Source organism: Osmerus mordax, chromosome 2, assembly GCF_038355195.1.
Source record: "Osmerus mordax isolate fOsmMor3 chromosome 2, fOsmMor3.pri, whole genome shotgun sequence".
NCBI lineage: Eukaryota > Metazoa > Chordata > Actinopteri > Osmeriformes > Osmeridae > Osmerus > Osmerus mordax.
In genome coordinates, this window is record NC_090051.1 from 19,054,478 (window position 1) to 19,082,130 (window position 27,653).

The window sequence follows — 27,653 nt, forward strand, 5'->3', positions numbered from 1 at the left end:
ATGCTGCATTCTAAACATCTAAAAAAATCGGTTGCATTCTACACATATTTTCTAGATGTGCCTGGACCCCCAGTCAACCCAAGAGTAACAGATACAACAAAGACTACTGCTACACTGAACTGGGGAAAACCCCTTGAAGATGGTGGACTTCCAGTAACAGGATACTTGATTGAACATAAGAAGGATGGGGAAGAAGAGTGGGCCAAGGATAATGCTGGAGCCCCTTTGAGAATCACAGAGTTTGTTGTTCCCAACCTGGAAGCTGGAGGAAAGTATCACTTTAGAATCAGTGCAATGAATGCAGAGGGAGTAGGTGAACCTGCCCAGACTGAGGAACTCATTGAGCTTGTGGACCATGAGGAGATTCCAGACCTTGAACTTGACATTGAGCTAAGAAGAACCCTTGTTGTCAGGGCAGGTGGATCCATACGTCTCTTTGTGCCTATTAAGGGACGCCCCACTCCTCAGGTGACATGGAGCAAGGAAGAAGCACCAATCACCCGTGCTATCATTGATACAACCGAGTCATACACTCTCCTTGTGATTCCTGACTGCTCAAGAATAGATGCAGGAAAGTATGACTTGACCCTAGAGAATGCTGCAGGCCAGAAGACTGCTCACGTAAATGTGAGAGTGTTAGACACTCCTGGACCTCCAATCAACCTGAAGCCCAAAGCAATTGACAAAGAAAGCATCACCCTCCAGTGGGAGATGCCACTTCTTGATGGCGGCTCCAAGGTTACAAACTATGTAATTGAGAAGAGAGAGGCAACACGTAAAGCATACGCAGCCATAATAAGAAATTGTACAACTTGCTCGGTTAAAGTGCCGGACCTGGGAGAGGGGTGTGAATACTATTTCAGAGTGTCTGCAGAGAATGAGTATGGTATTGGAGATTCTGTTGAGACTCCAGATCCAATCCGTGCATCCCAGGCACCAACTCCCCCAGAAAGCATCTATGCTACAGATATCACTAAGAACTCTGTCAGTCTCGCATGGACGAAGCCAACACATGATGGTGGTAGCAGAGTAACTGGATATGTTCTTGAAGCGCAGAAGAAGGGAGGAGATCAGTGGTCCCATGTAACAACAGTCAAGACCATGGACTTCATTTCTAAGAATCTTAATGAAAATGAGGAATATATCTTCCGTGTAATGGCAGTCAACCACTCTGGCCGAAGTCTTCCTCGTGAAAGCAAACCTGTTGTTATCAAGGAGCAAACTTCACTGCCAGAGTTTGATCTGCGTGGTGTTTGCCAGAAGATTGTTATTGCCAAGGCAGGATCTGACATAAAGGTTGAGATTCCTGTAATGGGACGTCCAGCACCTACTGTCTCATGGAAGAAAGATAACGCTACCTTCAAGCTGACCCAAAGAATCAACGTGGAAAACACTCCAGCAACCACTCTTCTGTCTATAATGGAATGCACAAGGGCTGACAGTGGACATTATGCCATGACAGGGAAAAACATCATTGGCTCAGTCACAGATAGTATTATTGTAAAAGTGCATGATATTCCTGGACCTCCAAAGGGACCAATCAAAATTGATGAGATCTCTCGAACCTATGCAGTAATTTCATGGGATACCCCTGAGAATGACGGTGGAGTCCCAATCAACAATTATGTTGTTGAGTTGAGGGATACTACTGGGCAATCATGGGTAGAGTTGTCTTCAACAGTGATTCGTACCATGTTCAAAGCTACTCGTCTTAAAACAGGAGCAGAATTCCAATTCAGGGTCAAAGCTAAGAACAGATACGGCACTGGGCCACCTATCACCTCTGAGGCAGTGGTGGCTGCATATCCATTCAAGGCCCCTGGGCCCCCTGGCACTCCTAAAGTTGTGGCATTTACGAAAGACACAATGACAATTGGCTGGAATGAGCCAGTATCTGATGGTGGAAACGAGGTTATTGGTTACCACGTTGAGAGGAAAGAGAGAAGTAGCATCGTCTGGCAGAAGATCAGTAAAGCCATGGTCAAAGGAAACATTTTCAAGTCATCTGGTCTTGAAGATGGAATTGCTTATGAATTCCGTGTAGCTGCTGAGAACATGGCTGGAATTGGTAAGCCAAGTAAGGCCTCAGAAGCTATGTTGGCACTGGATCCAGTAGATCCACCAGGTCAGCCAGAGCCTATTTATATCAGCAAAAATGTTGTAACAATTCAGTGGGCAAAGCCTGAGTACGATGGTGGGTTTAAGATCACTGGCTACACGGTGGAGAAAAGAGACTTGCCAGCTGGTCGCTGGACAAGGGCTAACTTCACCAACATTATTGAGACCTCATTTACTCTCAGTGGGTTAACTCAAGATGAATCATATGAATTCCGGGTGCTTGCCCGAAATTCTGCTGGTGCTGTTAGTAATCCATCTGAGCCCTCAGACCCCATTACCTGCAAAGATGACATTGTAGAACCAAGAATTATGGTTGATGCCAAGTTCAAAGACGTGGTTCTACTGAAAGCAGGTGAAAATTTCAAGCTTGATGCAGATATTGCAGGCCAGCCAATTCCATCCATGGTCTGGACCAAGAACGGAAAGGAAGTTGAAAACACATTGAAACTGGATGTCAAGATGACTGATTTAACTACCACTCTGGTTAACAAAGACTCTATAAGAGCAGATGGGGGTGAATTTATTTTGACTGCCACCAATGTTGGTGGATTTGCCAAGCATGTCTTCAATGTCAAGGTTCTTGACAGACCAGGCCCACCAGGGGGACCCCTCGGAGTGTCTGATGTGACCGCTGACAACTGCATCCTGTCTTGGAACCCACCAGCAGATGATGGTGGTGCCCAGATTGAGCATTTTGTGATTGAAAAGCGTGAATCAAGCAGACTGGTTTGGACTAATGTGGTATCAGGCCTAGTGGGCAACCAATATAAGGTCACCAAGTTACTCAAAGGAAATGAATACATATTCAGAGTTATGGCAGTCAACAAATACGGCATTGGAGAGCCACTGGAGTCCGATCCAACAATTGCAGACAACCCATATGTGCCAGCAGATCCTCCAGAGACTCCTGAGGTGAGGGTCATCACTAAAGATTCAATGATTGTTTGTTGGGGGGCACCCAAGAACAATGGAGGTAGTGAAGTCACCAACTATAATGTGGAAAGGAAAGACAAGATTGGCCTCCGCTGGGTGAAATGCAACAAGAAGAAAGTGACAGATTTACAATGCAAAGTCACAGGCCTTGTACCTGGGCATGAATATGAATACCGAATTATTGCTGAAAATGCAGCAGGATTCAGTGCACCAAGTGCTTCCAGTCCATTCTATAAGGCTACTGACACCCTCTACCAGCCTGGACCTCCAGGTAATCCAAGGATCTTGGATACAACAAAGTCCTCCATCACACTTGCATGGAACAAGCCAGTATATGATGGTGGTTCTGACATCACTGGATACATTGTGGAGACCTGCCTCCCTAGTGAGGAGGAATGGACAATTGTCACCCCGGCAGAAGGAATCCTTGCCACATCATTTACAATTACTAACTTGAAAGAGAACCAGGAATACTTGATCAATGTCTCTGCTACGAACAGTGAAGGAATTGGTGAGGAAGCATCTGTCCCAGGCTCACCCAAAGCTGAAGACAGGCTGCTTCCTCCAGAAGTTGATCTGGATGCAGACCTCCGCAAGGTTGTCAATATCAGAGCCTGCAACACACTCAGACTCTTTGTGCCAATAAGAGGAAGACCAGCACCAGAGGTGAAATGGACAAAAGAAAACGGTGACCCGATTGAGAGGGCAACAATTGAGAGTACAACATCTTACACATCACTAGTGATTGAAAATGTCAACCGATTTGACAGTGGCAAGTACCTACTCACAGTTGAAAATAGCTCTGGAGACCATACAGCCACAGTGACTGTCAGTGTCTTAGATACACCAGGAGCACCACAAAATCTCAAGATTAACGCAGTCACCAAGGAGTCGGTCACCCTCATCTGGGATCCTCCAGCTAATGACGGTGGAACTAAGATTAAGAACTACATTGTAGAAAAACGTGAATCAACAAGAAAAGCATATGCCACAGTAAATGCTAACTGTCATAAGACAGTCTGGACAGTAGACCCCCTGCAGGAAGGATGTAACTATTACTTCAGAGTTTTAGCTGAGAATGAATATGGAATTGGTATACCAATTGAGACAGGAGAATCTGTTAAAGTCTCTGAAAAGCCACAGCCACCAGGCAAAATCACTCTGAAGGATGTAACAATGACCAGCGCTACACTATCCTGGGAGAGGCCAGAACATGATGGAGGCAGCAGAGTGGGTTGTTATGTTGTAGAGATGCAGAGCAAGGGGGATGAGAAATGGACCCAGGCTTTGATTGTGAAAGACACGGAGGCAGTTGTGCCTGGACTGACACTAGGTGAAGAATACATGTTCCGCGTAGCTGCAAGAAATGAGAAGGGAACAAGTGATCCACGCCAGATTGGTGTGCCAGTGATTGCTAAAGATCTTGTCATTGCTCCAGTAGCAAAACTGATGTTCTCCACATTTAGTGTGCTCTCAGGAGAAGATTTGACAGTTGAAATTCCATATGTCGCTCGTCCCAAAGCGGCAGTTTCATGGGTTAAGGATAGTCTGCCTCTTAAGAGAACCTCTAGAGTTAACTTTGAAGCCACAGACAAACTGCTCAGTCTTACTATCAAAGAGGCCAGCAGAGAGGATGTTGGCAAGTACCACATTACTCTGTTAAACACCACCGGAGAAACAACAGCAAGCATTGGAATAGTTGTTCTTGACAAACCAGGCCCACCAAGCGGCCCTGTCAAAGTGGAGAATGTCACTTCTGACAGTGTAACCATCTCCTGGAAACCACCAGAGTATGACGGAGGCTGCACTATCAACAATTACATTGTAGAAAAGAGAGAAACATCTTCACAGAACTGGTTGATTGTATCTCCAAATTTGGCCAGAACAACAATCAAAGCTGGAAGACTGAAGACAGGCTCAGAATATCAATTCAGAATCACAGCAGAGAACAGATATGGAAAGAGTCCAGTTCTGGTCTCAGAGTCTGTTATTGCTCAGTATCCATTCAAACTACCCGGTCCTCCTGGAACACCAAATATACAATCTTCCACTAAAGACAGCATGGTGGTGGTGTGGAATGAGCCTGTGATGGATGGTGGGAGCACCATCCTGGGCTATCATCTTGAACGGAAAGAGAGAAACAGTATTCTCTGGGTGAAGCTGAATAAGTCCCTGATTGTTGATCAAAGTTATAAGACCACTGGCCTGGAGTCTGGACTTGAATATGAATACAGAGTTTATGCTGAAAACATTGTGGGAATAGGAAGAGTCAGCAAGATCTCCGAGGGTAATGTTGCTAGAGATCCCTGTGACCCCCCCGGTACCCCTGAAGCCACTACGATAACAAAGGACTCTGTGACCATTGTATGGACAAAACCAGAGTATGACGGTGGAGCCAAAGTCACTGGTTATGTAGTGGAGAAGAAGGACCTGCCAGAGGGCCGCTGGATGAAGGCCAATTTCACAAATGTTATTGAGACAGAGTATGCTGCAACTGGCCTTGTCGAAGACCAGAAATATGAGTTCCGTGTCATCGCTAGGAATGCTGCAGGTGTATTCAGTCTTCCCTCATACAGCACTGGACCCATCACTGCTAAAGATGAAATTGACCCCCCACGTATAAGTATTGACCCAGAGTACACTCAAACATTGGTTGTTAATGCTGGGGACAACTTCAAGATTGATGCTGATGTTCATGGCAAGCCCCTACCCTCAATCCAGTGGATGAGGGGAGACCAGGAACTTGGAAACACCATACACAGAGAGATTAAGAATACAAACACCACAGCTTGTATTTCTGTCAAAGAAGCTAAACTCACTGATGGAGGCGAGTACACTCTGCTGCTGAGGAATCCTGGAGGTGAGAAGTCAGTGAATGTCAATGTGGTTGTTCTGGATAAACCTGGGGCACCACAAGGTCCCCTGTCTATCACTAGCATCACTAACGAACAGTGCACAATCTCTTGGAAACCACCAGTACAAGATGGAGGCAGTCAAATCTCTCATTACATTGTAGAGAGAAGGGAAACAAGTCGATTGGTTTGGACGGTTGTTGATTCTAAAGTTCAAACAACTGTTCTGAAAATTACAAAACTTCTAGAGGGAAATGAGTACATTTTCAAAGTTGTGCCTGTCAACAAATTTGGAGTGGGTGCACCACTTGAGTCTAGTCCCGTGACAATCAAAACTCCATTTGTGCCACCTGATTCGCCAAAGGGAGTGGAAGTTTCTAATGTCAAGAAGGAATCAATGGTAATTAGCTGGGAGGCACCCACCAATGATGGTGGCAGTCCAGTTATTGGATACAATATTGAGAAACATGACAAAGAGGGAGTGAGATGGACTAGATGCAACAGAAAGACAGTGACTGACTTAACCTTCAAGGTTACTGCACTTCTTGAAAACCACAACTATGAATTTAGAGTAGTAGCTGAGAATGTTGCTGGAGTGGGAGTACCAAGCTCCCCATCTGTCTTCTACAAAGCTTTGGATCCTATCTTTAAACCTGGTCCACCACACAACCCTAAAGTAACTGACACAACCAAAACAACTGTGTCCCTGTCATGGGGTAAACCTATCTATGATGGAGGCTGTGAAATTCAAGGATATATTGTTGAGGCCTGTCTAACTAAAGCAGCAGCACCCATAGTGGGTCCCGCAGAGCCAGCAGCCGAGCCAGCAGCAGAACCAGCAGCCGAGCCAGCAGCAGAACCAGCAGCTGCAGCTGAGCCAGCAGCAGTAGCTGAGCCAGCAGCCGAGCCAGCAGCCGAGCCAGAAGCCAAAACAACTGCTGAAGCACCAGCTGAGGAATGGACTATGTGTACTCCACCGACTGGTGTAAAACAAACACGCTTTGAGGTTGTAAATCTGAAGGAAAATAATGTATACAAGTTCAGAATATGTGCCATTAACAAGCTTGGTGTTGGAGAGCATGCAGATGTCTTGGGAGAGATTGTTGTTGAGGAGAGAGCAGAGGAACCGGATCTTGACATTGACCCTGAACTCAGGAAGATTGTGAGCATCAAAGCCGGAGGATCCCTCAGACTGTTTATTCCTATTAAAGGACGACCCACTCCTGCCGTCAAGTGGGAGAAAGATGAAGCTGCAGTCAAGGAGAGTGCTCAGGTGGAAGTGACAAGTAGCTATACATCTCTTGTAATTGACAAAGTTAGCCGATTTGATACTGGAAAATACACAGTGACTCTTGAGAATGCAAGTGGAACAAAATCTGATGTGATTGCTGTCAGAGTACTGGACTCACCTAGTGCCCCAGCCAACTTCAAGGTGAAAGAAATCACAAAAGAGTCAGTGACACTTGCATGGGAAGCCCCATTGTTAGATGGAGGAGCCAAGATCAAAAACTACATAGTTGAGAAGAGAGAGAGCACACGTAAAACTTTCTCAGCTGTGGTGACAAATTGCCACAAACTGTCATTTAAGATTGATAATCTTCAGGAGGGTTGCAATTACTATTTCCGTGTTCTTGCTGAAAATGAACATGGTGTTGGCCTCCCAGCAGTAACAGTTGATCCTCTCAAGGTCTCAGAGGTGCCTCAAACTCCAAGAAAGTTCACTGTTGTTGACCAAACCAAGACCAGTGTCTCTTTGGCATGGGAGAAGCCTGAGCATGATGGTGGAAGCAAAGTTATTCATTACCTGCTGGAAATGCAAGTCAAGGGCCAAGACAAATGGTCTGGCATCAACACTTTCAAAACTATGGATGCTGTTGTCAGTAATCTGAATCCGGGTGAGGAATATATGTTCAGAGTGACAGCTATCAATGAAAAGGGAAAGAGCGACCCCAATACCCTTGCATATGCTGTACAAGCCAAGGACCTTGTCATTAAACCAGATGTAAGACCTGTATTTAGCAACTACAGTGTTCGTGTTGGCAAAGACCTCAAAGTTGAAGTACCCATATCAGGACGTCCCAAGCCAAAGATCACATGGACAAAGGATGGTGATACTCTAAAACTGACCTCAAGAGTGAACATTGCTAACACACTCACTCACACAACTCTGAACATTAAAGAGGCAGCAGGTGATGATGGTGGGATGTATGGTATTAATGTCGCTAATGATGTTGGACATAAGGATGCAACCGTTGAAATAATTGCTCTTGATAAGCCTGGCCCACCTACTGGTCCTGTTAAGTTTGATGAAGTTACAGTACAAAGTGTGACTATTTCTTGGGCTCCACCAAAGAATACTGGTGGCTGCCAGATTTCAAATTACATTGTACAAAAGAGAGATACAACCTCCACAACATGGGAGAACGTGTCCCTCTCAGTTGCAAGAACGTCGTTGAAAGTGCCAAGGCTTAAGACTGGAGCTGAATATCAATTTAGAGTAATTGCTCAGAATCGCTATGGAAAAAGTTATGCTCTGGACTCATCCCCTGTAGTTGCACAATACCCATACAAAGAACCTGGCCCACCAGGTACACCCTTTATCTCATCTCTCTCCAAGGATCACATGATTGTGGAATGGAACGAACCCATTGTAGATGGAGGCAGTGCTGTTCTCGGCTATCACCTTGAAAGAAAAGAGAGAAACAGCATCCTCTGGGTCAAGATAAATAAAACACTCATCCAAGATACAAGTTTCAAGACCAGTCCTTTGGAAGAGGGTATCGAGTATGAATTCAGAGTTTCTGCTGAGAATATTGTTGGTACTGGCAGATACAGTAAGATCTCAGAGGGCTGTTTTGCCCGTGACCCATGTGATCCTCCTGGTACCCCTGAAGCCATCCACATAAGTAAAGACACCATTGTCATTGAATGGACTAAGCCAGAGTATGATGGAGGCAGCAAGGTGACTGGATATGTTGTGGAAAAACGGGACCTGCCAGAAGGGCGCTGGATGAAGGCTAATTTCACCAATGTAATTGAGACACAGTTCACTGTCACTGGACTCACTGAGATGGCTCAGTATGACTTCCGAGTCATTGCTAAGAATGCTGTTGGCACTATAAGTAAGCCATCTTATAACAGTGGACCAATCATAGCAAGTGATGAAGTAGAAGCACCAAAGTTCTCTATCGATCCAGGGTTCACAAAAACTATCGTTATCAATGCTGGGGACACATTCAAACTTGATGCTGATGTACATGGAAAGCCAATTCCCACCATCCAGTGGTTCAAGGATGATAAGGAAATTGAAAATACTTTGAGGTGTGAGATAAAAAATACTGAGACAAGAGCAATTGTCATTGTAAAAGACTCTATCAGAGTTGATGGCGGACTTTACAATCTTCTGCTAACAAATGTTGCTGGCACACAGACAGTTCCATTCCAGGTGAAGGTTCTAGACAAACCAGCGCCATGTGAAGGGCCTCTTCATGTCACTGGAGTTAATTGTGATAGATGCACTCTGTCATGGAAGGCCCCAGTACACGATGGAGGCAGCAACATTTCACACTACTTCATTGAGAGGCGGGAGACTAGCCGTTTGGCTTGGACTGTTGTTTCTAACAAATGTGACACCACACTGTTTAAAGTAACAAAACTACTGGAGGGAAATGAATACATCTTCCGTGTCATGGCTGTCAACAGCTACGGTGTGAGTGAACCTCTACTGTCGGCCTCTGTGATAATGAAAAATCCATTTGTTCCTCCTGGGGCACCACATGTCCAGGAAGTGTCCAATATTGCTCATGACTCCATGACTCTAACCTGGTCTGCACCAGACACCGATGGTGGAAGTGACATCATTAGTTATGCAATTGAGAAGAAAGACCGGGCTGGAGTTAAATGGACCAAATGCAACAGGCAAAAGGTCACTGATCTGTCCTTCAGAGTAACAGGCTTGACAGTCGATCATGAGTACGAGTTCAGAGTTGCTGCTGAGAATGCAGCTGGAGTGGGTGAGCCAAGCTTACAAACGTCATATTACAAGGCTTGTGATCCCAAGTATAAACCTGGACCACCCACACATGCTCATGTGATTGATACAACCAAGACATCAATCACACTGTCATGGGGAAAGCCACTTAGCGATGGTGGCACTGCAATTCAGGGCTACATTGTAGAGGTATGTAAAGCTGAGGAAGAAGAATGGACCATGGTAACCCCTCCTACTGGCCTGCGGGTACACAAATATGAAGTCACCAAACTCACTGAGGGACAAGAATATAAAATCCAGGTTTGTGCTCTGAATAAACTTGGAGTTGGTGAACCAGCTGCTATACCAGGAACAGCCAAACCTGAGGAGAAAGTGGAAACTCCAGAAATCCAACTGGACTCAGAGCTTAGGAAGGGAATAGTTATAAGAGCTGGAGGATCTGTGAGTATCAATGTGCCATTCAAGGGAAGACCTACTCCAGAAATTACGTGGACAAAAGATGAGGCTGAGCTGTCAGAGAAAGCAGTAATTGAGAAAGCTGTCAACTACACACAGCTGTCTATTGATCCCTGTGACAGAAATGATTCTGGAAAATACACTCTTACTCTGGAAAACAGCAGTGGTTCGGTGTCCGAATTTGTCACAGTTAAAGTGCTGGACACTCCAGGAGCACCTCTGAACCTTGTTGTTACAGAAATCAAGAAAGACTCTGTTACTCTTGTCTGGGATGCGCCACTAATTGATGGAGGTTCCAAAATCAAAAATTATGTCATTGATAAACGGGAATCAACAAGGAAAGCTTATGCAAATGTATCAACCAAGTGCTCTAAAACATCATTCAAAGTTGAAAACCTTGCTGAGGGAGCCATGTATTACTTCAGAGTTATGGCTGAGAATGAATATGGAGTTGGACAGTCTATTGAAACAAAAACAGCATCCAAAGCCTCTGAGGTGCCTCTTCCTGTTGGAAAGGTTTTCCTGACAGATGTCACCAAAGTCAGTGCAACTCTAGCATGGGAGAAACCAGAGCATGATGGGGGAAGCAGGATTGCTGGGTATTTAATTGAGATGCTGCCCAAGGGAACAGATAAGTGGGGTGTTGTTGCAAACACAAAGACATGTGATGGAACTGTCAATGGTCTGACCTCAGGGCAGGAGTACCTCTTCCGTATCATTGCTCACAACGAGAAGGGAAAGAGTGAGCCCAAGCCACTTGCTGCACCAGTAATCGCTAGTGACCTGACTATTGAACCAAGCTTGAAGCCCATGTTTAACACATACAGCGTTAAGGCTGGTAAAGATCTGAAGGTTGAAATCCCCGTAATTGGTAGGCCAAAACCAAAGGTCTCTTGGGCCAAAGATGGCCAGTCTTTGAAAGTGACAAGTAGAGTGAATGTGTTGAACACACTCACAACCACTACCATTCAATTTACAGAAGCATGTAAGGACGACTTTGGAAAATATACAGTCACAGCAACTAACACTGCTGGATCAACAACTGAAGAAGTAGGCATCATCATCCTTGACAAACCTGGTCCACCCACAGGACCATTTAAAATTTGTGAAGTGAGCAACACTTTTGTGTCTCTCGCATGGGACCCCCCAGAGTATACAGGTGGATGTCAAGTTAAAAACTACATTGTGGAAAAACGTGATACAACTGGCAACATCTGGCAAGTTGTGACTGCACAGCTCGCTAGAACTGCACTCAGAATCACTAAGCTGAAGACTGGTGCTGAGTACCAATTCAGAGTATCTGCTGAGAACAGATATGGCAAGGGCTCATCTTTGGACTCAAAGTCAATTGTTGTGCAGTATCCATACAAACCACCTGGTCCACCTGGAACACCATTTGCCAAGTCTGCAACTAAGGAACAAATGATCATTGAATGGAATGAGCCAGTCAATGATGGTGGTAGCTCAGTCATTGGCTATCATCTGGAAAGCAAAGAAAGAAGCAGCATCCTATGGACTAAATTGAACAAGATTCTAATTACCGATACTTTATTCAAAATATGTAATCTTGAGGAGGGCATTGGTTATGAATTCCGGGTCTCAGCTGAAAATATTGTTGGTATTGGTAGATGCAGCAAAATATCAGACTCAATTGTTGCACGCGATCCATGTGATCCACCTGGTACTCCTGAGGCAACAGTTATCTCCAAGAACCATATCGTGATACATTGGACAAAGCCCCAATATGATGGAGGCAGTAAAGTGACTGGATATGTTGTGGAGAGGAGAGATCTGGCTTCAGTCGAGGGACGCTGGTTGAGAGCCAATTTCACGAATGTCATTGAGACCGAATTCACTATCACTGGCCTGACAGAAAATGAACAATATGAATTCAGAGTTATTGCCAGAAATGCCGCAGGCATGTTCAGTGAACCGTCTGATAGCACTGGACCAATCACAGCTACAGATGAAGTTGAACCACCAAGTGTATCCATGGATCCTAAATACAAAGAAGCCATTATTGTCAATGCAGGAGAGAACTTACTTCTTGATGCTGACATTCATGGCAAACCTCTTCCTGATGTCTTGTGGCTGAAGGAAGGTAAAGAAATGGAAAAGGCTCTCCGCATTGAAGTGAAAACCACAAATAAAACTGCATCAATGACAATTAAAGATGTCACAAGGTTAGACAGTGGTCACTATGACCTCACTCTCACCAATATTGGTGGCACAAAGACAATACCCATCACTGTTAAGGTTTTGGATAAACCAGGCCCACCCACTGGACCTATCAAAGTGACTGGAGTCACTGCTGACAGATGTTTCCTATCCTGGACAGAGCCTCAATTGGATGGTGGTGCTGAAATCTCTCATTACATTTTAGAAAAGAGAGAGACCAGCAAACTCTCCTGGACCGTTTCTGCACCTAACATTCAAGCTCTGAATTACAAAGTGACTAACCTGCTCTCTGGAAATGAATACCTCTTCAGGATCAGAGCTGTCAACAAATATGGCATAGGAGAGGCTCTGGAGACTGAGCCAATTACTGCTCGTAATCCATATAAACCACCAAGTGCGCCCACAGCACCTGAAGCTATTGAAATAACAAAAGACTATATGATTTTGTCATGGGCAGCACCTGAGCAAAATGGTGGGGCAGAAATTGATTGCTATCATCTTGAAAAGCGTGACAAAGATGGTGTGAGATGGACCAAATGCAACAGACAGAAGTTGACTGACTTGTTTTTCAAAGTCACAGGACTTATGGAAGGTCACTTTTATGAATACCGTGTTGCTGCAGAAAATGAGTCTGGAGTGGGAGACTTGAGTGACCTTTCAATGTTCTGCAGAGCATGTGATGTAACAACACCACCTGGACCACCACACCATCCTAAGGTGACAGACCACACAGAATCAGCGGTGTCCCTGGCCTGGGGTAAGCCTGCCACTGATGGTGGGGCATATATCAAGGGATACATTGTTGAAATGAAAGAGGTCACAGCCGAGGAATGGACCACATGTACTCCTCCCGCTGGCCTTCAGGTGACTCATCTCACCGTGGGAGATCTGAAGGCAGGTGCAGAATACAACTTCCGTGTCTGTGCTATCAACTCAGAGGGAGTAGGAGAACATGCAGATGTCCATGGCACTGTGGTTGCAGCAGTGAAGGTGGAGGCACCAGAAATTGAGCTGGATGCGGACCTCAGGAAGGTCGTCTCTGTACGTGCAAGCGGAACACTGCGGCTTTTTGTCACAATCAGAGGAAGACCTGAACCTGCAGTTAAGTGGGAGAAGGTTGAGGGTGTTCTGACAGAACGGGCCCAGATTGAAGCCACCAGTTCATACACAATGCTTGTCATAGACAATGTCAACCGCTTTGACAGTGGCAAGTACTCACTGACCATAGAGAACAGCAGTGGAACAAAATCTGCCCTTATAAATGTCAGAGTGTTAGACTCACCAAGTGCCCCACAGAACTTTGAAGTCAAAGAAATCAAGAAGGATTCAGTCACACTCTTCTGGGATCCACCACTTACAGATGGGGGATCAAAGATAACCAATTACATTGTAGAAAAAAGAGAATCTACCAGGAAGGCTTACACCACTGTGACAAGCAACTGCCTACAGAACTCCTTTAAAATTGATGAGCTGCCAGAAGGATGCATATTCTACTTCCGTGTGAGTGCTGTCAATGAGTATGGCATCGGGTTGATGTCTGAGACAAAAAATCCAATAAAGGTTTCTGAGGTACCTCTACCCCCAGGAAAAGTCATGCTCACTGATATGACCAAAACCAGTGTGTCACTCTCATGGGAGAAGCCTGCTCATGATGGCGGAAGCAAAATCATGTGTTATAATGTGGAGATGAAAGTTAAAGGTGGTGATAAGTGGGGTACATCTTGCACAGTCAAAGTACTGGAAGCTACAATCCCAAACCTAACATCTGGAGAAACATATTCCTTTAGGGTTGTTGCAATTAATGAGAAGGGAAAGAGTGAGCCAAAGGAACTAGGATTACCTGTAGTTGCAAAGGACCAGGATATAGAACCCTCAGTCAGTATGCTGTTCAACACCTACAGTGTGAAAGCTGGAGATGATCTCACGGTTGAAATTCCAATGAGAGGCCGTCCCAAGCCTGTTATTTCATGGAAGAAAGATGGTCTTCCTCTGAAGCAAACAACCTCAGTGACCATTCTAAATACAAAGGTCTCAACCAAACTTGTTATTAAGGAGGCCGCTAAAGAACATGTTGGAAAATATGAAATCACTCTTGCCAACACAGGTGGTACGATAACTGTGGATCTCGGAATCATTGTACTAGACAAGTCTGGTCCACCCACTGCTATTAAGGTGGACGCTGTGACTGCTGATAGCATAACAATTTCATGGTCGCCACCAGAGTATGATGGTGGCTGTTCAATCAACAACTACATTGTTGAGAAGAGGGATACAAACTCAACAGTTTGGCAGTTGGTCTCATCACAAATTGCTAGAACCGCAATCAAGGCCAGTCGACTGACACATGGTGCAGAGTATCAGTTCCGTGTATACGCTGTTAATCGTTATGGAAAGAGTACATATTTGGACTCCCCTGGAATCACAGCTCAGTATAACTTCAAGCAACCAGGACCTCCTTCTACCCCTCTGGTGAAACATGCAACCAAATCCTTTATGTTGGTCACATGGAATGAGCCAGTCAATGATGGTGGTAGCACAGTTATTGGTTATCACCTTGAGCGTAAGGAGAGAAGCAGTATCCTTTGGAATAAGATGAACAGAGGTATGATCAAAGACACAGAGTATAAAGTTAGTAGCATTGAAGAAGGCATGATGTATGAATATCGTGTTTATGCTGAAAACATTGCTGGAATTGGAAAATGCAGCAAGGCCTGTGAGGCTGTGGCTGCAAGAGACCCATGTGACCCTCCAGGTCTGCCAACAGTCACCAGTGTTACAAGAACATCTGTCTCCCTCTCATGGGAAAAGCCTGAGTATGATGGTGGAGCTAAGGTGACTGGCTATACTATTGAACGCAGGGATCTACCCGAGGGTCGATGGATGAGGTGCAACTTTACCAATGTTCCAGAGACCTACTTTGATGTGACAGGTTTAACGGAGGACAGCCAGTATGACTTCCGCATCATTGCAAAGAACGCTGCAGGATTGTTCAGTGAACCATCTGACTGCACTGGCCCTATCACTGTCAAAGCAGATGTGGATCCTCCACGCATCATGATGGATGTCAAGTTCAGAGATACTGTCGTTGTAAAATCTGGAGAGGTCCTGAAGATCAATGCAGATATTGCAGGACGCCCAGCCCCAGTTATCTCCTGGACAAAGAATGGCAAAGAGATTGAGCTGAGGGCCAGGATTCAAATTGTTTCAACAGAAACCAGCACTTCAGTAATTGTAAAGGATACTGTGAGAACTGACTCTGGACAGTACACCCTAACATTGCAGAACATTGCTGGAACAGTTAACATGCCTGTGAACTGTGTGATTCTTGACAAACCAGGTCCTTCAGCTGGACCTCTAGAGATCAGCAACCTCACAGCAGAAGAGTGTACTTTGGCATGGGGTCCACCTCAAGAGAAAGGCGGTGCTGAAATTACACACTACGTTGTTCAAAAGCGTGAGACAAGCCGCCTTGCTTGGACGCTGGTGCATGGAGACCTGAAAAAGACAGTATACAAAGTCACAAAACTCCTTAAAGGGAATGAGTACATCTTCAGGGTTCTGGCTGTCAACAAGTTTGGACTTGGCGAGGCCTTGGACAGTGATGCTGTCAAAATGGTGGATCCATTCACCATCCCATTAGCTCCAACCAATGTTGAGGTTACAGCTGTAACCAGAGACAAGATGACACTCACCTGGGTAAAGCCTGCTGGTGATGGAGGCAGTGAGATCACAGGATATGTGATTGAGCGCCGGGACAAATCAGGAATGCGCTGGGTTCGTGTAAACAGAGAGCCTGTTGTTGAGTGTACTACTAAAGCAACTAAACTTCGCAAGGGCTCTGAATATGAGTTCCGTGTCTATGCTGAAAATGCTGCTGGTTTGAGTCTTCCTAGCGATACATCCGCCCCATTCCTTGCTATGGATGCACTGATTGTGCCTTCACCACCAACGAAACCAAAGATTGTGTATTCAACAAATACCTCCATCAGCGTTGTATGGAAACCACCAACATGTGATGGTGGAGCTCATATTCTTGGATATAGTGTTGAGTATCGAGAGTACGTGGAAAGACCTAAAGAGGAAGAGGAAAGTGATGAGGAAGAATATGAAGATGAGGAGGAGGAAGAAGAGGAGGAAATTGAGGAGGCACCAGTCGTGGAGGAGGATAACTGGACTGTGGCCATTCCACTTATCAAAAACACAGAGTTTACTATCTCTGGACTTACAACTGATAGCGTTTATGAGTTTGCTGTTAGGGCAATTAACAAGATTGGCCAGAGCAGACTCAGTAAAATCTCTGAGCCTAAGCTGGCAAAGGATAAGACAGAGGAGCCAGCTTTTGATGTTGACTTAGAGATGCGCAAGACATTGATTGTCAAGCATGGCAACTCATTCACACTGACTGCACCATTCCGAGGTACACCTGTCCCCTCTGCAACTTGGACTAAGGAGGAAGTAGACTTAAAGGCAAGAGCAACCGTCGAAACAAGTGACACCTCTACTTCATTAACATTTGAGAACGCCACAAGAAATGACTCTGGAGAATACACAGTCACACTGGAGAATGGCTTGGGGACAGCGACACTACCAATGGTTGTTAAGGTTCTTGATTCTCCAGGACCACCGCTTAATGTTAAAATCAAGGAGGTTACAATAGACTCTGTGACAGTTGCATGGGAGGCTCCAGTAAATGATGGTGGTGATGCTGTGAAAGCATATCATGTTGAGAAACGTGAGGCCAGCAAGAAGGCATGGGTATCTGTGACCAGCAATTGCCACCAACTGACCTACAAAGTTGAAGATCTTCAAGAGGGAGCAATGTATTACTTCAGAGTCATTGGAGAAAATGAATTCGGAGTGGGTGTCCCTGCTGAGACCAGAGATGGAACAAAGATTACAGGTTTGTGTTCATTTTCTGATTTGTTTGTTCTTGTGTTACTATTAATTGATTACGTACATAATGTTTGAATGGAAAAAGCCCTTATTGGTTTTTTTTTTTACTTGAACACTGAAATATGCCTTGAACTCCTGGGTGAATTCATGATTTCGTTAACCTGTATCGTTATCATTTACAGAAAAGCCAAGTGCGCCTACTAGACTTGGGGCCACGGAGGTGACCAAGGATAGCATCACAATTGCATGGTCCAAACCAGAGCATGATGGTGGAAGCAGAGTAACAAGCTACCTCATTGATGCTCTGGAAAAAGGACAGACAAAGTGGGTGAAGTGTGCCGTGGTGAAGACAAATACTCACACAGTCAAAAGTCTGAGGGAACATGGTGAATACTTCTTCAGAGTTCGCGCTGAGAATCATGCTGGACTCAGTGAACCCAAAGAAATGATTGTCCCTGTTGTCGTAAAAGATCAACTGGGTAAGTTTTTTATTTGTATTAGACATAATTCTGTATCCCATTTTTTATGTATTAATAAATCTTACCAGCATCTTATAACTACTGATAACAAAAATGTCCTTCAACAGAGGCCCCAGAATTTGATTTGAAGAACTATCCCAGGAATACAGTATATGTAAGAGCTGGATCAAACTTGACTTTTGAGCTCCCTCTCACTGGCAAACCTATGCCCAAAGTCGTTCTATCAAAGAACAATGTTGTTATTAAAGCGAGCAAGAGGCTCATCGCGGATGTCACCGCCGACAGCCTCATCATCACTCTCAATGAGAGCACTGCAAGTGATGCAGGCAAATATGACATCACTGCCTCCAACACAAGTGGCACCACCAAGATATTTACTAACATTGTTGTACTAGACAGACCTGGACCTCCAGTTGGCCCAGTTGAGGTTGGAGAGGTTGGGGAGACGACAGTGTGTCTCAAATGGGCACCTCCTGTTTACAGTGGTGGCAGCCCAGTCACCAATTACATTGTACTTCGACGTGAAACAAGCACTCCTGCTTGGACAGAAGTGTCATCTTCAGTAGCAAGAAACCTAATTAAAGTCACCAAGCTCACCAAAGGAGAAGAGTATCAGTTCAGGATTAAGGCTGAGAACCGTTTAGGTATCAGCGACCACATTGACACCCCGCCAATCACAGTCAAGCTTCCATACAGTAAGTGACTTTTAGTTTTTTACTATGCAATTACCATCTGATAGTTTAATGTTTGCCTCTAAGCTGCAGAAAAAAGACTTCTAACTTTTGTTTTGTCTTTTCCAGCCATCCCTGGACCTCCTTCCACCCCCTGGTTGACCTCTGTGTCCAGAGAGAGTCTCACCATCAACTGGAATGAGCCTGTTATGGATGGAGGAAACGCTGTCATTGGTTACCACTTACAGATGAAAGAGAGAAGCAGCATGTTGTGGCAAAAGGTCAACAAAACTGCGATAGCTGGCACACAGTGGAGAGTTACGAATATTTGCCCTGGTCTCATCTATGAGTTTAAGATTGCAGCAGAAAATGCAGCTGGTATTGGAAAGATGAGCAAGACATCTGAGGAAGTGCTTGCAATTGATGCTTGTGGTAAATATTTTAAAGATCACAAACAATTTTTTGTTACTTAATTTTGTATGACCTCTCTGTACCATGTGCCATGCCTAATTAACTTCTTTTTTTTCAGAGCCCCCTGCAAATGTTCATATCTCTGAAATCACTAAGAACTCTGTCAGCCTGGTCTGGCAGAGACCTCCCTATGATGGCGGCAGCAAGATTACAGGTTACAGCGTAGAGAGGAGAGACGCCCCCAATGGCAGATGGACAAAGGCCAACTTTACCAACATCATTGAAATGGGCTTCATTGCATCAGGACTTACACAAGATGAAGCCTATGAGTTCAGAGTGTTTGCAAAGAATGCAGTTGGATCCGTCAGTAATCCATCTCTCGTTGCTGGCCCAGTAACCTGTATTGATTCAAGTGGTAAGAGATAGTTGATTGTTTTTCAGGTGTGCTGTAGTAATGTATTACTATGCTCTGTCCAAAAAATATTTTTTGCTAATAAGCTACTTTTTGATTGTTCAGGTGCTCCAGCAATCGACCTCCCACCCGAATATTTAGATGTTGTGCAATACAAAGCTGGAGCCTCTGTGAAGATCAGAGTTGGAATTCTTGCAAAACCTTTGCCTGCAATTGAATGGTGCAAGGATGGAAAGGAACTGGTGTCAAGCTCTGAGCTGTCTATTGAGAGTACAACAGACACATCTAGTATTCTTATCAAGGATGCCACTCGCTTTAACACTGGCACATATGAAATCAAGATCAGGAATGTTCTGGGCTCAGCATCGGCATCCATCAGGATACAAATTCTAGGTATTTCTACATATGATGAATTCAACTAAATTATAATTTTTTACAGTTTCTACTTATATTTGTCCTAAATGGACTGAAAATCTTTTATTTGAGATTGTGTTTTGATGTGAAACTTCTTCTTATCAACAGACAAACCAGGACCACCACCAGGAATCATTCAGTTTAACACAGTTACGGCAGACAAGATTATCTTCAGTTGGGCGCCAGTCACAGATGAGGGTGGTGCTAAAGTCACCCATTATGTTGTGGAAAGACGTGAAACCAGCAGAGTGGTGTGGTCCACTGTCTCCGATGAGATGACTGATTGTTGTGCCACTGTCCAGAAGCTAGTGAGAGGGAGTGAATATGTGTTCCGTGTGATGGGGGTCAACAAGTTTGGAATTGGAGAGCCTCTCGAGTCTGAGACAGTCTTTGCCAAGAATGCCTTTGGTAAGTGGGACTAAAAGTAATTTGTATTTACATTGGAAACATAATTTTTGCTGGATAATTTACATAACCTCATGAAATTTGTGTTCCTATAGTTCATAAAACATCCTCAAAGGAATTTATTATTTAATGTGCAATGTTCTCTCAATGTCTATTTTACAGTAACACCTGGACAGCCTGCCACTCCTGAGGTGAATGCTATCACAAAATCATCTATGGTAGTCGTGTGGAACAAACCAGGTGTGGATGGTGGAAGTCCAGTGACAGGTTACTACCTGGAGAGACGTGACAAGAAAAGTCTTCGCTGGATTAAGGTCTTCAAAGATCCAATCAGCGACATTACTCAGAAGGTGTTCCACCTGACAGAAGGGAATGAGTATCAGTACAGAGTGTGTGCCACTAACAAGGCTGGAGAGGGCCCCTTCTCCGATGTGTCTGATTTCTACAAGGCAGCTGAGCCAGTTGGTAAGCAGAATTTTCGAGATCGATATGTTGAACTACCACAAGAAATGTATGCAGACCTACCTGTATCTAAATGCATTTTGTTCATTAGATCCACCAGATGAGCCTTGCAAGCTCAAAGTGGTTGACTCTACCAAGACGTCCATCACCCTTGGGTGGTCAAAACCAGAGTGGGACGGTGGCAGTGAAATCATCAGCTATGTAGTTGAGAAACTGGTGGAGGGTGAAGAGGAATGGACAGTCATCAGCGCCAAAGGAGAAGTGAGGACTGCAGAGTATGTAGCCCACGACCTCAAACCTGATGTGAACTACTTCTTCCGCGTATCAGCAATCAACTCTGCAGGCCGTGGAGAACCTCTTGAGATGACTGAGCCTGTGCAAGCTAAGGATATCCTGGGTCAGTTAATGCACTTCTGAGAACTTCATTATAAAAAATGTATGTTTCATGTTTCTCATGCTTATTTTATATCTGACATCCTTATCTTGTGTTTTACAGAGGAGGCTCAAGTTGATCCAGATGTTGCCATGAGAACTCATTACATTGTTAAAGCAGGAAAAGATGTGGAGATCATGGTTCCTCTTAAAGGCAGACCTGCACCTACGGCTTCATGGTCAAAGGGAGAAGATTGCCTTGACAGTGATCCCAAATATATAATTCACAACACCGACACAACATCAGTACTACATATGTCTGAAGTAACCAGGAATGACACTGGAAAATATACAGTAAAGATTGAGAATGGCGTTGGAGAGGCCAAAACATTGACGTTGTCTGTGAAGGTTCAAGACTCACCATCTGCCTGCAGAAACCTAGTGTTGAAGGAAGTTACTCGTGGCAAAGTCACTCTTTGTTGGGAAGCCCCTCTACTTGATGGTGGTGCGGAAATTACCAACTACATTGTAGAGAAGAGAGACTCATCAAAAAGAGCTTACTCCAGTGTGACCAACAAATGCACAGATACAACATACACCATTGAAGATCTGTCAGAGAAGACATCCTTCTTCTTCCGTGTGTTAGCCGAGAATGAAAACGGTGCGGGCGATGCTTGCGATACAGCTGAACCAGTGAAAGCGACAGAAACTCCTGGTCCAATCAAAGAGCTGTCCATGAAGGACTCTTCAAAGACATCTGTCACACTACAATGGGTGAAGCCTGACTATGATGGTGGCAGCATCATCAGTGACTATGTCATTGAGAAGAAACTCAAAGACGAAGAGGAATGGGCAGCAGCTGGCACCAGCAAACAATGTGAATGTGAGGTCAAAAAACTGAAAGAGCTCGCATATATGGACTTCAGAGTGTGTTCCAAAAATGAGAAAGGTCAGAGTGACTTTGTGGAAATTAAATCGATCCAGGTCAAAGACTTTATCATTACACCAGATGCCTGTCTTGATGACTATCCAGGTAGTCGTGTAAACGTTCGCTTGGGTCACAATGTGCATATTGAATTGCCATATAAGGGCAAACCCAAACCAAGTATTTACTGGCTAAAGGATAATCTGCCTCTCAAGGAGAGTGAGCAGGTGCGTTTCAAGAAAACAGAAAATAAAGCTATTCTCACGATCAAGAATGTGAAGAAAGACAATGAAGGTAAATACACATTAACCCTGGATAACAAGGTTAACAGGAAGTCCTTCCACATTCATGTCATCACTCTTGGACCACCATCCAAACCTATTGGACCCATTAACCTGGATGAGATTAGAGCAGAGAGCATCAGGATCTCCTGGGAGGAGCCAAACGATTATGGCGGTGGAGAAATAACATGCTACAGTGTGGAAAAACTCGACACCTCTCAGACAGCCTGGAAGATGGCTTGCTCCAGTGTGACTGATACGTCCTTCAACATACCCAATCTGATCAAAGGAACACAATATCAGTTCAGAGTGCGTGCTGAGAACAGGTTTGGAGTCAGTGAGCCACTCATATCTCAGACTGTCATTGCCAAACATCAATTCAGACCACCAGGCCCACCAGGAAAACCAGTGGTATACAATGTGACCAATGATGGCATGACTATTCAGTGGGAGACCCCCATCTATGATGGTGGCACACCCATCCAAGGCTACAACGTTGACAAGAAGGAAAAGAACAGCATTATGTGGCAGAAGGTCAACACAGTTCTGATTACTGAAAGAGACTACAGGATCCTTGGCCTTATTGAGGGTCTCGAGTATCAGTTCAGAGTCTATGCAAAGAATGATTCTGGACTCAGTCGTTTTAGTGACGAAAGCAACTACACCATGGCTGTCTCTCCTGTTGGTAAGTCCTAATTTAGACAAAAAATAGTGGAACATATACATATTCATTTTATCATTATGTATGTGTATTTGTCAGTATATGAACAATATTCAATGTACTGAAATGTAAACCCAGGCCTGCTTCTGTTTCAGATGCCCCTGGCCAGCCTGACTACACTGATGTTACTAGTAATTCAGTGTCACTCAAATGGGATGCACCCAAGCATGATGGCGGGAGCAAAATCACTGCCTACAATGTTGAGAAACGTCAAGGAAAGGGACGCTGGCTGAAGAGCAACTTCACAAATGTTCACGAGTGCAACTTCACAGTGGCTGGTTTGGCATGTAACGAACGCTATGAATTCAGAGTGATCGCAAGAAACGCAATAGGCACTGTGAGTCCACCTTCTCAGTCATCTGGCTACATTGTCGTCAGAGATGAAAGTGGTAAGTTAATACAGTATTTTGGTTTTAAACCATGCAAAAACTTTGCATGGTTTACTCTATAAAAAAATATTTTTCAATTTAACAACTTCTACCACTATTTCCTTACATTTATCCCTTGTTGCTTTTTCAGTTGCACCACAACTTGAGTTTGGACCTGAGTACTTTGAGGGTCTCACTGCCAAGGCAGGAGATAACATCAGACTTAAGGTTAGCATTACTGGACGCCCATCTCCCAAGGTTGTGTGGTACAGAGATGGTGTTGAGATTACCAAAAAGATGATGGACATCATTACAATCGCTGGATCAAGCACACTGTTTGTACGTGACGCTGACCGCAGTCACCGTGGTGTGTACACTGTGGAAGCCACCAACAGCTCTGGGGACAAGAAAGAGGACATTAATGTCCAAGTCCTGGGTACGTTTTTGTTCAATTTTCTAAGCATACAAACTGGACTATGATGTTTTCATGTCTTATTTCACACAGGGTAGCTTCCTTACATTACATCTTCTATTCTGCTCTCCCCGTGATTTAGATACACCTGGAGAGCCAGTGGGACCCATCACATTCTCCAATATCTCTGAAGGAAAAGTGACACTCTCCTGGAAGCCACCTGAGAATGATGGCTGCTCTGACATTACTCATTACATCATTGAGAAGCGCGAGACTTCAAAGATTTCATGGGCGCTTGTCACAGATCGTTGTGAGGACAGCACCTACAATGCATCCAAGCTGATCAAGACTAATGAGTACCAGTTCAGGGTTTCTGCAGTCAACAATGTTGGAGTAGGCAGACCTATAGAGTCCAGCCCCATTATTGCACAGATGCAATACAGTAAGTTTGAATGAAAATATTATTTTGACTTTAAAGCAACAATATTCAAGTTATTTTGTACCTCATAATGTTGGCTGACAATGTTGTAATTGTGTTACCTATAGCTGTTCCAGATGCCCCTGGCACTCCTGACTCAACTGAAGTCACAGGTGAAAGTATCACACTGGCATGGACACCACCCACCTCAGATGGAGGAAATCCAATCCAAAGCTATATTGTGGAGAAACGTGAGAAGAAGACAGTTCGCTGGTCAAAGGTCAAGACCAAAAAGCCTATTGTGGAGACTGGTCACAAAGTAGTCAATTTGACTGAAGATATGGAGTACGAGTTCCGAGTGATGGCAGTAAACGACGCTGGAATTGGAGCTCCTAGCAACATATCCATGGCCATTAAAGCCAGTGAGCCCAGGGATATTCCATGCGCTCCATCTATAGTAAATGTAAGCGATTCTACAAATACATCCATCAGTCTGGAATGGACCAAGCCTGCGGATGACGGTGGCATGGAAATTCTGGGTTACATTATTGAAATGTGCAAAGGAGTCGAGGAGGAATGGCACAGAGTAAATGAAGAGCTCTGCGTTGAAACTATGTATGTCACAAGTGGTTTGGAGACTGGCGCAGAATACAAGTTCCGTGTTGCTGCTGTCAACCATATTGGTAGAGGAGAGGAACAAGAAATCCCTGAACCAGCACAGGCAGTGGACAGACAAACAGCACCTATTGTTGATATTGATGCCAGCTTCAAACAGACACACATTGTAAAGAATGGAGATACTGTCTGTCTCCAAGTAGCCTTCAGGGGTAAACCAACTCCCACAGCACAATGGGTTAAGGAGGATGGAGAGCTGGGAGTCATGACTGAAATCATTACAACAGAGAACACCAGTACTTTGACGATTGAGAACTGCACTAGATATGACTCTGGTAAATACACCATTACCCTTGAAAACAGTGGCGGCACTAAGGATATTACATTCACTGTGAAGGTGATGGACACCCCTGGACCTCCAGTATCTCTGATCTTCAAGGAAGTCTCCAGAGGAGCTCTCACACTGGTCTGGGAACCTCCCACTAACGATGGCGGAGCCCGCATTCATCATTACATTGTGGAGAGGCGTGAGGCTAGCCGCCGTACCTGGCAACAGTCTGGAGGCAAGTGCACTCAGTTGATACTCAGAATAAGTGATCTGCTAGAGGGCGTCCCATACTTTTTCAGAGTCTCGGCAGAAAACCAGAATGGTATTGGTGAGGCTTATGAAAAGCCAGATCCAATTGTTGCCACTGCAGAACCTGCATCACCGAAGAGACTGGACATTCTGGACACCACTGATACTTCTGCAACCCTGGCTTGGTTGAAGCCTGAGCATGATGGTGGTAGTCGTATCCAGTGCTTTGTTGTTGAGGCCAAAGCTAAGGGCACAGATAACTGGATGGTTTGTAACAAAACCAAGAGTCTGAGCATGGTGATTGAGAATTTAGGTATGGGTGCAGAATATGAATTCCGTGTCAAAGCAAAGAATGAAGCAGGATTTAGTGAGCCAAAAGAAGCCATGGCTCCTGTTCTTATCAAAGAGCCACGAATTGAGCCTACCGCAGATCTCAGTGAAATCACTAACCAACTGATCACGTGTAAGAACAGTGGCACCTTCACCATTGATGTTCCCATCAGTGGCAGACCAGCTCCTAAAGTCATCTGGAAACTTGAGGAGATGAGGCTGAAGAATTCAGACAGGGTATCCATCATGACAACAAAGGACAGGACAACAATATCAGTCAAAGAGGCCATGAGGGGTGATGGTGGTAAATACTTCCTCACCCTAGAGAATGTAGCAGGTACAAAGACTTTCACTGTGAATGTTAATGTCATTGGAAGACCTAGTCCTCCCACCGGGCCCATTGAGATCACAAACATCACTTCTGAGTCCTGTGTGCTGAACTGGGAAGAACCAGAGGATGACGGTGGAACCGATATCACAAACTACATTGTTGAAAAGCGTGAATCTGGCTCCACTGCCTGGCAGCTGATCAATTCCAGTGTGAAACGCACATCGCTGCATGTCTCACACTTGACCAAATACATGCAGTACACTTTCCGTGTCTGCGCTGAGAACAGATTTGGTGTAAGCAAGTCTACCGAGTCTGAGACGATTGTTGCTGAGCATCCATTTGGTGAGTGTAACTTAATTCTCTTCTATACTGTATAAATAGTTATGATTAAAAAAAGTTTGACCTAAAACAAGCTATTGATTTTCTTTACAGTACCTCCTGGTCCACCAACAAGACCTGAGGTGTTTGGTGTGACATCTAACAGCATGAGCATCAAATGGGAGGAGCCCTTCCAAGATGGTGGCAGCAAAGTCACAGGCTACTGGATAGAGAAGAAGGAGAGAAACATTATCCTGTGGGTGAGGGAGAACAAGATCCCATGCTTCGAGTGCTACTACAAAGTAGAGGGGCTGGTAGAGGGCTTGGAGTACCAGTTCAGAATCTATGCAATGAATAGTGCTGGCCTGAGCAAAGCCAGTGAGGCATCGAAGAGAACAGTGGCTCAGAACCCAGTTGGTGAGTCCATTCAGATATATATAAATTGCACTTGCATTTAGGAGTATGTCATTATTGTCTCAAATGAAGTATTCAGTTATTATTATTATAGCTCAAAAGTCATTTGAACACCCAAGTGCAAACAGTGCAGAAAATAAATGTATCTGAAAGACAGTCTATTCTATTTCTAAATAATATTTCTATTGTCCCCAGACCCTCCTGGTAAACCAGAAGTTACAAATGTGTCAGGATCTACAGTGTCCATCAAATGGTCTACCCCTCTGAATGATGGTGGTTGTCCTATTGTCGGTTACATTGTTGAGCGTAAGCCGTACTCCATCACTGGAGAAGGCCGCTGGCTGAAGTGTAACTACACCAACGTGACAGATAATAACTTCACCATCACAGCCCTGGGAGAGGGAGAGGTCTATGAATTCCGTGTCATCGCTAAGAATGCTGGTCAAGTTTTCAGCATTCCGTCTGCGTCCACCGGCCCTGTGACATGCAAATCTGAATATGGTTAGATACAACTCAATTTGTGATCCCAAACCTTTGGGGGGCGGATAAATGCCAAATGAAGTCAGTAAGAATTTCCCTAAATGCCTTTCTTTTTCACTCACAGCTCCACCTAAGGCAGACTTGGACAGCAAGCTTCTGGCAGACACTGTTACTGTTAGAGCTGGCTCAGACCTAGTATTGGATGCTGCTGTTGGTGGCAGACCTAATCCCAAAGCCTCATGGGCCAAGGGAGATAAGGATCTGGAGCTGTGCGAGAAGTACTGTCTGCAGTACACAAGTACCAGAGCAATGGCCATCATCAAGTTATGTGATAGAGATGACACTGGAAAGTACATTCTCACTGTCAAGAATGCCAGTGGGGTCAAGACAGCAGAGGTTAATGTGAAAGTACTTGG

At 44.6% G+C, this 27,653-nt stretch overlaps 1 protein-coding gene across 1 annotated transcript in view; it reads left to right on the forward strand.

The window, feature by feature from the left end:
- The window catches only part of LOC136957600 (titin-like), a 137,088-nt gene that overhangs the window by 93,620 nt on the left and 15,815 nt on the right, over positions 1-27,653 (forward strand). Inside the window, exons 201-217 of the mRNA XM_067251650.1 lie at positions 56-17,428; positions 17,604-17,900; positions 18,008-18,595; positions 18,701-19,003; positions 19,101-19,397; positions 19,500-19,787; positions 19,917-20,216; positions 20,376-20,678; positions 20,767-21,072; positions 21,172-22,938; positions 23,070-23,363; positions 23,494-23,778; positions 23,897-24,196; positions 24,301-26,367; positions 26,458-26,760; positions 26,953-27,258; positions 27,362-27,652. Of these exons, the coding sequence (XP_067107751.1) occupies positions 56-17,428; positions 17,604-17,900; positions 18,008-18,595; positions 18,701-19,003; positions 19,101-19,397; positions 19,500-19,787; positions 19,917-20,216; positions 20,376-20,678; positions 20,767-21,072; positions 21,172-22,938; positions 23,070-23,363; positions 23,494-23,778; positions 23,897-24,196; positions 24,301-26,367; positions 26,458-26,760; positions 26,953-27,258; positions 27,362-27,652 (25,668 nt within the window). The remainder of the gene's footprint in view (positions 1-55; positions 17,429-17,603; positions 17,901-18,007; positions 18,596-18,700; positions 19,004-19,100; positions 19,398-19,499; positions 19,788-19,916; positions 20,217-20,375; positions 20,679-20,766; positions 21,073-21,171; positions 22,939-23,069; positions 23,364-23,493; positions 23,779-23,896; positions 24,197-24,300; positions 26,368-26,457; positions 26,761-26,952; positions 27,259-27,361; position 27,653) is intronic.